General features: G+C 55.1%; 2 protein-coding genes across 2 annotated transcripts in view; one reads left to right on the plus strand and one right to left on the minus strand.

Moving 5' to 3' along the window:
• Positions 1-9,946, minus strand: part of LOC142297107 (uncharacterized) — a 50,535-nt gene extending 40,589 nt beyond the window's left edge. The window contains exons 1-3 of the mRNA XM_075341370.1: positions 9,658-9,946; positions 5,184-5,307; positions 4,583-4,674 (exon numbers count right to left, since the gene is read on the minus strand). Of these exons, the coding sequence (XP_075197485.1) occupies positions 4,583-4,674; positions 5,184-5,268 (177 nt within the window). The 5' untranslated portion in view covers positions 5,269-5,307; positions 9,658-9,946. The remainder of the gene's footprint in view (positions 1-4,582; positions 4,675-5,183; positions 5,308-9,657) is intronic.
• The window catches only part of LOC142297112 (uncharacterized), a 189,542-nt gene continuing 186,486 nt past the window's right edge, over positions 9,930-12,985 (plus strand). Inside the window, exon 1 of the mRNA XM_075341378.1 lies at positions 9,930-10,053. The gene's annotated coding sequence lies outside the window, so the exon portion shown is untranslated. The remainder of the gene's footprint in view (positions 10,054-12,985) is intronic.

The raw sequence follows: 12,985 nt of genomic DNA on the forward strand, positions 1-12,985 counted from the left end.
ATTTCTCTTGCTTTGGCAACACTAATTGTATTTTGGTCCTGCCAATAAAGCATATTTGAATTTGAATTTGAATTTGAGAGAGAGAGGGGGGGGAGAAGAGAGAGAGAGAGAGGGGGGGGAGAAGAGAGAGAGAGAGGGGGGGAGAAGAGAGAGAGAGAGGGGGGGGAGAAGAGAGAGAGAGAGGGGGGGGAGAAGAGAGAGAGAGGGGGGGAGAAGAGAGAGAGAGGGGGGGGAGAAGAGAGAGAGAGAGAGGGGGGAGAAGAGAGAGAGAGAGAGAGAGAGAGAGAGGGGGGGGAGAAGAGAGAGAGAGAGAGAGAGAGAGGGGGGGAGAAGAGAGAGAGAGAGAGAGAGAGGGGGGGGAGAAGAGAGAGAGAGAGAGAGGGGGAGAAGAGAGAGAGAGAGAGGGGGGGAGAAGAGAGAGAGAGAGAGAGAGAGAGAGAGAGAGAGAGGGGGGGAGAAGAGAGAGAGAGAGGGGGGGAGAAGAGAGAGAGAGAGGGGGGGGAGAAGAGAGAGAGAGAGGGGGGGGAGAAGAGAGAGAGAGAGGGGGGGGAGAAGAGAGAGAGAGAGGGGGGGGGGAGAAGAGAGAGAGAGAGGGGGGGAGAAGAGAGAGAGAGAGGGGGGGAGAAGAGAGAGAGAGAGGGGGGGAGAAGAGAGAGAGAGAGGGGGGGAGAAGAGAGAGAGAGGGGGGGGAGAAGAGAGAGAGAGAGGGGGGGGAGAAGAGAGAGAGAGAGGGGGGGGAGAAGAGAGAGAGAGAGGGGGGGGGGGAGAAGAGAGAGAGAGAGGGGGGGAGGAGAAGAGAGAGAGAGAGGGGGGGAGAAGAGAGAGAGAGAGGGGGGGAGAAGAGAGAGAGAGAGGGGGGGAGAAGAGAGAGAGAGAGAGAGAGAGAGGGGGGGGAGAAGAGAGAGAGAGAGGGGGGGGAGAAGAGAGAGAGAGAGGGGGGAGAGAGAGAGGGGGGGGAGAAGAGAGAGAGAGAGGGGGGGGGAGAAGAGAGAGAGAGAGGGGGGGAGAAGAGAGAGAGAGAGGGGGGGAGAAGAGAGAGAGAGAGAGGGGGGAGAAGAGAGAGAGAGGGGGGAGAAGAGAGAGAGGGGGGGAGAAGAGAGAGAGGGGGGAGAAGAGAGAGAGGGGGGGAGAAGAGAGAGAGGGGGGGGGAGAAGAGAGAGAGGGGGGGGGAGAGAGAGAGGGGGGGGGGAGAAGAGAGAGAGGGGGGGGGAGAAGAGAGAGAGGGGGGGGGAGAAGAGAGAGAGGGGGGGGAGAAGAGAGAGAGGGGGGGAGAAGAGAGAGAGGGGGGGAGAAGAGAGAGAGGGGGGGAGAAGAGAGAGAGGGGGGGGAGAAGAGAGAGAGGGGGGGGAGAAGAGAGAGAGGGGGGGGAGAAGAGAGAGAGGGGGGAGAAGAGAGAGAGGGGGGGAGAAGAGAGAGAGGGGGGGGAGAAGAGAGAGGGGGGGGGAGAAGAGAGAGGGGGGGGGGGAGAAGAGAGAGGGGGGGGGGAGAAGAGAGAGAGGGGGGGGGGGAGAAGAGAGAGGGGGGGGAGAAGAGAGAGGGGGAGACGAGAGAGAGAGGGGGGAGAAGAGAGAGAGGGGGAGGGAGAAGAGAGAAGGGGAGGGAGAAGAGAGAGGGGGAGGGAGAAGAGAGAGGGGGGAGGGAGAAGAGAGAGAGGGGGGGGGGAGAGAGAGAGAGGGGGGAGGAAAAGAGCGCGGGGGGGGAAAAGAGCGCGGGGGGAGGAAAAGAGCGCGGGGGGAGGAAAAGAGAGCGTGGGGGGAGGAAAAGAGAGCGCGGGGGGGAGGAAAAGAGCGCGCGGGGGGAGGAAAAGAGCGCGCGGGGGGGAGGAAAAGAGCGCGGGAAAAGAGAGGGGAGAGGAGAGAGGGATAAGAGGGGCAGATAAGAGGGGGAAGAGGGGAGGGGGAGAAGAGTGGGGGGAGAGAAGAGAGTGGGGAAAGAACGGGGGGGGCAGAGGTGCTCTGTCACCAACTGTCTCTACTCTGTGACTTGTGGTGCAGGTGACAGAGTGCAGACAGTTGGTCCCATGCAGCAGGACAGATGGCAGAGCACAGCGGTGACATGCCTGTCAGTGTCTTGCTGCTGGGAGGAGCAGATGATCACACTGCCCGACACCGGCCGCTCTCCTGACATCGCAGCAGAGCGGGCGGGTGGATAGTGTGATCACATACTTACGTGCAGGGGGGGGATTCAGCTGAAGAACCCCCCCCCCCCCCGTACTGCACACTGGCGCCCCGTGCCTCACCATCTGCAGGACGCCGGCTCCACAGTGATGTCCTCCGGATCCTCCCCTCGATGCTGGGCTGTGATGTGCGGTAGTCACCGCCCACAGCCCTGTCACTCAATCTGAGTGGTGCCAGCCTCCTCTGACGTACCCGTCCAGTTTGAGAGCCCGGAAATGCCGGGACGTCAGAGGATGCTGGCGGCCACAGCTCCAGGGGGTCATGTGACCGGCACCGAGCGTGCAGGATAGCGCCGCTCAGTGCCAGAACTGGAAACAGAAGCCAATGGAGAAAACGCCTAGAATGGTAAGTAGAACTCCTACAGAAAATAAAAAAAATGGGTGAACCACCCCTTTAATAAAATGCATGACTCTGTATTGGTCGGGCATCCTATTCCTCTGCCACATGAAGAGCGGTTTCCAGGTACTTTTAGTGGCAGAATGCTTGAAAGGATGTTGACGAGTATGTCCTTAGGTGCAGAGTTTGTGTCAGGTGTAAAGTCTATCTTCAGGCCCTGGCAGGGCTAGCTTTGCCTAATGAGGTTTCCTCTCCACCTTGGACTCATTTGTCCATGGATTTTGGCACAGATTTGTCTAATTAGACAAATAATAATTGGTGGTAATTAGAGAGGAGTGAACCTGAGGTTCGAGGTTCGGAAACAGACTATCAAAAAAATCAAAGTTCAGGTTCAAAGTTTGAGTGCGTTACGAGTGCAAACTACTCAAGCGTGAAGCTGTGGTTGGGTACGAGTGATGCTCAGCCCTGTGCGAGCCGCGTGCAGTGTATGAACGGCCAAAACTCCATACAGCTAAGAGTTTAGCTACACTGTTTATCTCTCACGTCGTGAAGCTACACGGTGCTCCTAAAAACATTTTTTAATAGAGGGCTTCAGTTTATAGCTAGCTTTTGCTGCAGGTTAGGAATTAAGGTTTCGTTCTCTTCAGGTTTTCATCCTGAGATGAATGGTCACACGGAGAATGACCCAAGAAATAGAACAATATTGAAGAGGTTTTGTTTCTTCTAATTATCAGAACTGTGTGGATTTTCTGCCTTTTACGGAGTTCGCTTTCAAAATCCACACCTGTTACCACCGATACCTCACCTCAAAAAATCTCAGTCACAAAGTTCCGTCAAGGAAATTTGCTCCTAAACTTGTCAGTCTGTATAAAGTCATTAAAATCATTAATCCTGTGACGGTAAGGCTAGTTTCACATATCCGGCTTTTCTCCTGTTTAACGGATGCGGCACACGCCAGTACAGTGTATACAGTACAGTGGCAGCATGTGACCGGCGCTTGTTGCGATGCCAGTGTACTGTATACACTGTACTGGTGTGCGCCGCAACCGGCAAAAAGCCAGATATGTGAAACTAGCCTTAAGCTCCAACTCCCGCTTGCGTAGAGGATTAATAATTCCTTCCATTCCTCCGTCCTTAAGAAGTTTGAGGGAAAGCCGTGTCCTCGGGATGTCATGGAGCTTGACTTAAAGGAGGACAAGAAGTATGAGATGAAATGAGTTTTGGGTACCAGATGTATCAGATATCGCCTGCCGTATCTCGTTAAATGGAAGGGTTTTGGTCCAGAGCATTATTCCTGGTTTGATGCGGTAGATTCACATGCGGATCACCTAGGGAGACTTCACCAAAGGGCACCAGTGGTTGGAAAGGTCTGTGGGTCCAGTGGCCCTTCCTAACAGGGGGACCCTGTCATGCATCTCGATTCGAACCCCTGAGTCTGTGGTTGGCTTCTCTGTCCGCTGGACCACAGTGGAGTCACCTTGTCGTTGGGTGTTTAGTTTCTATAGGGGTAACAAGTGTATTCATTTACTCGTTTGCTTGCCCAATCACCTTTTGGGTGCGGCTTTAAATACTTTCCACATGCTGGTGATATTCTCAGTCTGAGGTCCAGCGATATTGCTGTTATTCCACTGACTGGCAGAAATTACCAGCTGGGATATGTCTCTCTGCTGGGTTTGTTCTCCACTCTGCACCTACCTTATGTTTGTGGTCAGTAAGTACACATCATATCCTTTACCAATATTCACCTTCTCCTGGATCACTTTCTACTTCCGCACACCTTCCCTTCTGTAGGTAATCTGCACTCTGCTCTGCCCTCCGGTTCCTTAGGAGGAATGTGAAGAGCTCGATGGCCGTTCAGGCAGCACAGGCCCGAGTTGCCATTGTTTAGTCTGTAGTCAGGGCTACTACAAATCCAGCAGGAAGCACAGGGTTGGGATCCATCGTCTGTACAGGAACTGGCAGGGTCAGTTGCAGTTTTTAGTGTTACAGAAACTCACAAAGGGGTAAAGGTAAGAACATAACATCAGTGATTTATGGTCGTAGGTCTGGAAGATGATGGAGCCACCTACCTGAGGATTCTGTGGGACATTCTCCTCTGGACAGTCCCGGGAACACAGAGGAGCCGCACACTTCTCCTGGGAATTTATCATCCTGGATCCATCTGTGGAAAACCATGGAAGCGGACAATGAAGCCTCCGTAAACCTATAAGACTCATGTTTTGTCTTCATGTACCGGAGGAAGAAAGACCCAGAGATCGCTCAGTCAGGGGCAGTGACGCTTCTGGTTAATGTGAGTGTATGAAAATCTCTACTAGATTGTGAGTGATGAGCGGCCGGAGGCTGCGGAGTCTCCTTATTGCCGGCTTCTCCCGCAGGATCAGCAATGTGACAGGCGCCGACCTCCATATACAGACCGCTCTCCTGTGACTTGTATAAGTATAGACGGAGGCGTGATCAGATTAGTGCACGTTCTGCCGTGTACAGAGACGGAGCGGCCCGACACCGACACGTCTGACACCCTGCAGATGTAGGAGCGGAACGTGATGGAAGAGCCAAAACCGGAGCTAATACATGACCGGGCAGTGTACCCTGTGTATGAGAGGGAGGACGTCCAACAACACCCCAGAGCGGCCTGTGCCCCAGTAATACCTGGTGATATACTCTGCTTACCTGGTGACATAGACGGCCGGAACTCCTCCCCCACAACGTCCGAGTACAGATCCCGGTGTCCTTCTATATACTCCCACTCCTCCATAGAGAAATAGAGAGCGATGTCCTGACACCGGAGAGGAACCTGACAACCAACGAGACCGACATTACCCAGAATCCTCCAGTGTACACTGTATAATCTCCCAGCAGTCTCCTCTCATCCCCCAGAATCCTCCAGTGTACACTGTATAATCTCCCAGCAGTCTCCTCTCATCCCCCAGAATCCTCCAGTGTACACTGTATAATCTCCCAGCAGTCTCCTCTCATCCCCCAGAATCCTCCAGTGTACACTGTATAATCTCCCAGCAGTCTCCTCTCATCCCCCAGAATCCTCCAGTGTACACTGTATAATCTCCCAGCAGTCTCCTCTCATCCCCAGAATCCTCCAGTGTACACTGTATAATCTCCCAGCAGTCTCCTCTCATCCCCCAGAATCCTCCAGTGTACACTGTATAATCTCCCAGCAGTCTCCTCTCATCCCCCAGAATCCTCCAGTGTACACTGTATAATCCCCCAGCAGTCTCCTCTCATCCCCCAGAATCCTCCAGTGTACACTGTATAATCTCCCAGCAGTCTCCTCTCATCCCCCAGAATCCTCCAGTGTACACTGTATAATCTCCCAGCAGTCACCTCTCATCCCCCAGAATCCTCCGGTGTACACTGTATAATCCCCCAGCAGTCTCCTCTCATCACCCAGAATCCTCCAGTGTACACTGTATAATCCCCCAGCAGTCTCCTCTCATCACCCAGAATCCTCCAGTGTACACTGTATAATCCCCCAGCAGTCTCCTCTCATCCCCCAGAATCCTCTGGTGTACACTGTATAATCCCCCAGCAGTCTCCTCTCATCCCCCAGAATCCTCTGGTGTACACTGTATAATCTCCCAGCAGTCTCCTCTCCTCATCACCCAGAATCCTCCAGTGTACACTGTATAATCTCCCAGCAGTCTCCTCTCATCCCCCAGAATCCTCCAGTGTACACTGTATAATCCCCCAGCAGTCTCCTCTCATCCCCCAGAATCCTCCAGTGTACACTGTATAATCCCCCAGCAGTCTCCTCTCATCACCCAGAATCCTCCAGTGTACACTGTATAATCCCCCAGCAGTCTCCTCTCATCACCCAGAATCCTCCGGTGTACACTGTATAATCCCCAGCAGTCACCTCTCATCCCCAGAATCCTCCAGTATACACTGTATAATCCCCCAGCAGTCTCCTCTCATCCCCCAGAATCCTCCAGTGTACACTGTATAATCCCCCAGCAGTCTCTCCTCATCCCCCAGAATCCTCCAGTGTACACTGTATAATCTCCCAGCAGTCTCCTCTCATCCCCCAGAATCCTCCAGTGTACACTGTATAATCCCCCAGCAGTCTCCTCTCATCACCCAGAATCCTCCAGTGTACACTGTATAATCCCCCAGCAGTCTCCTCTCATCACCCAGAATCCTCCAGTGTACACTGTATAATCCCCCAGCAGTCTCCTCTCATCACCCAGAATCCTCCAGTGTACACTGTATAATCTCCCAGCAGTCTCCTCTCATCCCCCAGAATCCTCCGGTGTACACTGTATAATCCCCAGCAGTCTCCTCTCATCACCCAGAATCCTCCAGTGTACACTGTATAATCCCCCAGCAGTCTCCTCTCATCACCCAGAATCCTCCAGTGTACACTGTATAATCCCCCAGCAGTCTCCTCTCATCACCCAGAATCCTCCAGTGTACACTGTATAATCTCCCAGCAGTCTCCTCTCATCCCCCAGAATCCTCCGGTGTACACTGTATAATCTCCCAGCAGTCTCCTCTCATCCCCCAGAATCCTCCGGTGTACACTGTATAATCTCCCAGCAGTCTCCTCTCATCCCCCAGAATCCTCCAGTGTACACTGTATAATCTCCCAGCAGTCTCCTCTCATCCCCCAGAATCCTCCGGTGTACACTGTATAATCTCCCAGCAGTCTCCTCTCATCCCCCAGAATCCTCCAGTGTACACTGTATAATCTCCCAGCAGTCTCCTCTCATCCACACACACACACACACACACACACAGGGGGCAGACACCACACACACACACACACAGGGGGCAGACACCACACACACACACACACACAGGGGGCAGACACCACACACACACACACAGGGGGCAGACACCACACACACACACACACACACACACACACACACAGGGGGCAGACACCACACACACACACACACAGGGGGCAGACACCACACACACACACACACAGTGGGCAGACACCACACACACACACACACAGGGGGCAGACACCACACACACACACACACAGGGGGCAGACACCACACACACACACACACAGGGGGCAGACACCACACACACACACACACACACACACAGGGGGCAGACACCACACACACACACACACAGGGGGCAGACACCACACACACACACACACACACAGGGGCAGACACCACACACACACACACACACACACACACACGGGGCAGACACCACACACACACACAGGGGGCAGACACCACACACACACACACACACAGGGGGCAGACACCACACACACACACAGGGGGCAGACACCACACACACACACACACAGGGGGCAGACACCACACACACACACACACAGGGGGCAGACACCACACACACACACACACAGGGGGCAGACACCACACACACACACACACAGGGGGCAGACACCACACACACACACACACAGGGGGCAGACACCACACACACACACACAGGGGGCAGACACCACACACACACACACACAGGGGGCAGACACCACACACACACACACACAGGGGGCAGACACCACACACACACACACACAGGGGCAGACACCACACACACACACACACAGGGGGCAGACACCACACACACACACACAGGGGCAGACACCACACACACACAGGGGGCAGACACCACACACACACACACACAGGGGGCAGACACCACACACACACACACACACACACAGGGGGCAGACACCACCCACACACACACACACACACAGGGGGCAGACACCACACACACACACACACACACAGGGGGCAGACACCACACACACACACACACACACAGGGGGCAGACACCACACACACACACACACACAGGGGGCAGACACCACACACACACAGACACACAGGGGGCAGACACCACACACACACACACACACACAGGGGGCAGACACCACACACACACACACACACACAGGGGGCAGACACCACACACACACACACACACACACACAGGGGGCAGACACCACACACACACACACACACACAGGGGGCAGACACCACACACACACACACACACACACAGGGGGCAGACACCACACACACACACACACACAGGGGGCAGACACCACCCACACACACACACACACAGGGGGCAGACACCACACACACACACACACACACACACGGGGCAGACACCTCACACACACACACAGGGGGCAGACACCACACACACACACACACACACAGGGGGCAGACACCACACACACACACACACACAGGGGGCAGACACCACACACACACACACACACACAGGGGGCAGACACCACCCACACACACACACACACACACGGGGCAGACACCTCACACACACACACAGGGGGCAGACACCACACACACACACACACACACACAGGGGGCAGACACCACACACACACACACACACAGGGGGCAGACACCACCCACACACAGGGGGCAGACACCACACACACACACACACACACACACACGGGGCAGACACCTCACACACACACACAGGGGGCAGACACCACACACACACACACACACAGGGGGCAGACACCACACACACACACACAGGGGGCAGACACCACACACACACACACACACAGGGGGCAGACACCACACACACACACACACACACAGGGGGCAGACACCACACACACACACACACACACAGGGGGCAGACACCACACACACACACACAGGGGGCAGACACCACACACACACACACACACACAGGGGGCAGACACCACACACACACACACACACACAGGGGGCAGACACCACACACACACACACACACACACAGGGGGCAGACACCACACACACACACACACACAGGGGGCAGACACCACACACACACACACACACACAGGGGGCAGACACCACACACACACACACACAGGGGGCAGACACCACACACACACACACACACACACAGGGGGCAGACACCACACACACACACACACAGGGGGCAGACACCACACACACACACACACACACAGGGGGCAGACACCACACACACACACACACACACACAGGGGGCAGACACCACACACACACACACACACACACAGGGGGCAGACACCACACACACACACACACACACACACAAAAGGAGCGCACAGAACAACTCAACAACTCGGAGGAGCCCCGGCACAGACTGGGGATGTCTGGCCCCCGCTCACCTATCACACCGGCTCCAGTCCACGTCTTTCCTCAGTCACCGGCAACTACAACCGCAATCGTGTGAAATTCGAATATGTCCCGTATGCCGCGGCTGATACCAGAGACAACAACCTGCCCGCATCAGACTGGGAGAGGTGAAGGACCTGAGGTGACGTCACACCATGTGATAATGAAGGACGAAGCTCCGCAGACAAGTGCAGAAAGACCTGTCATCACATGTCCCCTTTTGAGCTCCGTCCCTCGATCACATGATGTAGTCACATTGTGTGACGTCACCACAGGTCCTTCAGCTCTTGCAGTACAAGCTGTTGTCTCTGGTGTCAGCCGCTGTATCCCGGGTATATAAGCAGCTCCGGCTCTTCTATACACAGAGGACGCACAGGCTCCGGGGGAAGGTAAGAACCGCAGAGGATTGTGGGAATGTGACAGGAAGAAGCCAGAACCCGCTCACATCTATAGAGGAGCGTACACACCCCGCTCACATCTATAGAGGAGCGTACACACCCCGCTCACATCTATAGAGGAGCGTACACACCCCGCTCACATCTATAGAGGAGCGTACACACCCCGCTCACATCTATAGAGGAGCGTACACACCCCGCTCACATCTATAGAGGAGCGTCCACACCCCGCTCACATCTATAGAGGAGCGTACACACCCCGCTCACATCTATAGAGGAGCGTACACACCCCGCTCACATCTATAGAGGAGTGTACACACCCCGCTCACATCTATAGAGGAGCGTACACACCCCGCTCACATCTATAGAGGAGCGTACACACCCCGCTCACATCTATAGAGGAGCGTACACACCCCGCTCACATCTATAGAGGAGCGTACACACCCCGCTCACATCTATAGAGGAGCGTACACACCCCGCTCACATCTATAGAGGAGCGTACACACCCCGCTCACATCTATAGAGGAGCGTACACACCCCGCTCACATCTATAGAGGAGCGTACACACCCCGCTCACATCTATAGAGGAGCGTACACACCCCGCTCACATCTATAGAGGAGCGTACAGACCCCGCTCACATCTATAGAGGAGCGGACACACCCCGCTCACATCTATAGAGGAGCGGACACACCCCGCTCACATCTATAGAGGAGCGTACACACCCCGCTCACATCTATAGAGGAGCGTACACACCCCGCTCACATCTATAGAGGAGCGTACACACCCCGCTCACATCTATAGAGGGGCGTACACACCCCGCTCACATCTATAGAGGAGCGTACACACCCCGCTCACATCTATAGAGGAGCGTACACACCCCGCTCACATCTATAGAGGAGCGGACACACCCCGCTCACATCTATAGAGGAGCGTACACACCCCGCTCACATCTATAGAGGAGCGGACACACCCCGCTCACATCTATAGAGGAGCGTACACACCCCGCTCACATCTATAGAGGAGCGTACACACCCCGCTCACATCTATAGAGGAGCGTACACACCCCGCTCACATCTATAGAGGAGCGTCCACACCCCGCTCACATCTATAGAGGAGCGTACACACCCCGCTCACATCTATAGAGGAGCGTACACACCCCGCTCACATCTATAGAGGAGCGTCCACACCCCGCTCACATCTATAGAGGAGCGTACACACCCCGCTCACATCTATAGAGGAGCGTACACACCCCGCTCACATCTATAGAGGAGCGGACACACCCCGCTCACATCTATAGAGGAGCGTACACACCCCGCTCACATCTATAGAGGAGCGGACACACCCCGCTCACATCTATAGAGGAGCGGACACACCCCGCTCACATCTATAGAGGAGCGTGCACACCCCGCTCACATCTATAGAGGAGCGTACACACCCCGCTCACATCTATAGAGGAGCGTACACACCCCGCTCACATCTATAGAGGAGTGTACACACCCCGCTCACATCTATAGAGGAGCGGACACACCCCGCTCACATCTATAGAGGAGCGGACACACCCCGCTCACATCTATAGAGGAGCGGACACACCCCGCTCACATCTATAGAGGAGCGGACACACCCCGCTCACATCTATAGAGGAGCGGACACACCCCGCTCACATCTATAGAGGAGGGTACACACCCCGCTCACATCTATAGAGGAGCGTACACACCCCGCTCACATCTATAGAGGAGTGTACACACCCCGCTCACATCTATAGAGGAGTGTACACACCCCGCTCACATCTATAGAGGAGTGTACACACCCCGCTCACATCTATAGAGGAGCGTACACACCCCGCTCACATCTATAGAGGAGCGTACACACCCCGCTCACATCTATAGAGGAGCGTACACACCCCGCTCACATCTATAGAGGAGCGTACACACCCCGCTCACATCTATAGAGGAGCGTACACACCCCGCTCACATCTATAGAGGAGCGTACACACCCCGCTCACATCTATAGAGGAGCGGACACACCCCGCTCACATCTATAGAGGAGCGGACACACCCCGCTCACATCTATAGAGGAGCGTACACACCCCGCTCACATCTATAGAGGAGCGTACACACCCCGCTCACATCTATAGAGGAGCGACACACCCCGCTCACATCTATAGAGGAGCGGACACACCCCGCTCACATCTATAGAGGAGCGTACACACCCCGCTCACATCTATAGAGGAGCGGACACACCCCGCTCACATCTATAGAGGAGCGTACACACCCCGCTCACATCTATAGAGGAGCGTGCACACCCCGCTCACATCTATAGAGGAGCGTCCAAGGAGCGTCCACACCCCGCTCACATCTATAGAGGAGCGTACACACCCCGCTCACATCTATAGAGGAGCTGTACACACCCCGCTCACATCTATAGAGGAGCGTACACACCCCGCTCACATCTATAGAGGAGCGTACACACCCCGCTCACATCTATAGAGGAGCGTACACACCCCGCTCACATCTATAGAGGAGCGTCCACACCCCGCTCACATCTATAGAGGAGCGTCCACACCCCGCTCACATCTATAGAGGAGCGGACACACCCCGCTCACATCTATAGAGGAGCGGACACACCCCGCTCACATCTATAGAGGAGCGTACACACCCCGCTCACATCTATAGAGGAGCGTACACACCCCGCTCACATCTATAGAGGAGCGTACAACACCCCCGCTCACATCTATAGAGGAGCGGACACACCCCGCTCACATCTATAGAGGAGCGTACAACACCCCGCTCACATCTATAGAGGAGTGTACACACCCCGCTCACATCTATAGAGGAATGTACACACCCCGCTCACATCTATAGAGGAGCGTACACACCCCGCTCACATCTATAGAGGAGCGGACACACCCCGCTCACATCTATAGAG

Source organism: Anomaloglossus baeobatrachus, chromosome 3, assembly GCF_048569485.1.
Source record: "Anomaloglossus baeobatrachus isolate aAnoBae1 chromosome 3, aAnoBae1.hap1, whole genome shotgun sequence".
Taxonomy (NCBI): Eukaryota; Metazoa; Chordata; class Amphibia; order Anura; family Aromobatidae; genus Anomaloglossus; species Anomaloglossus baeobatrachus.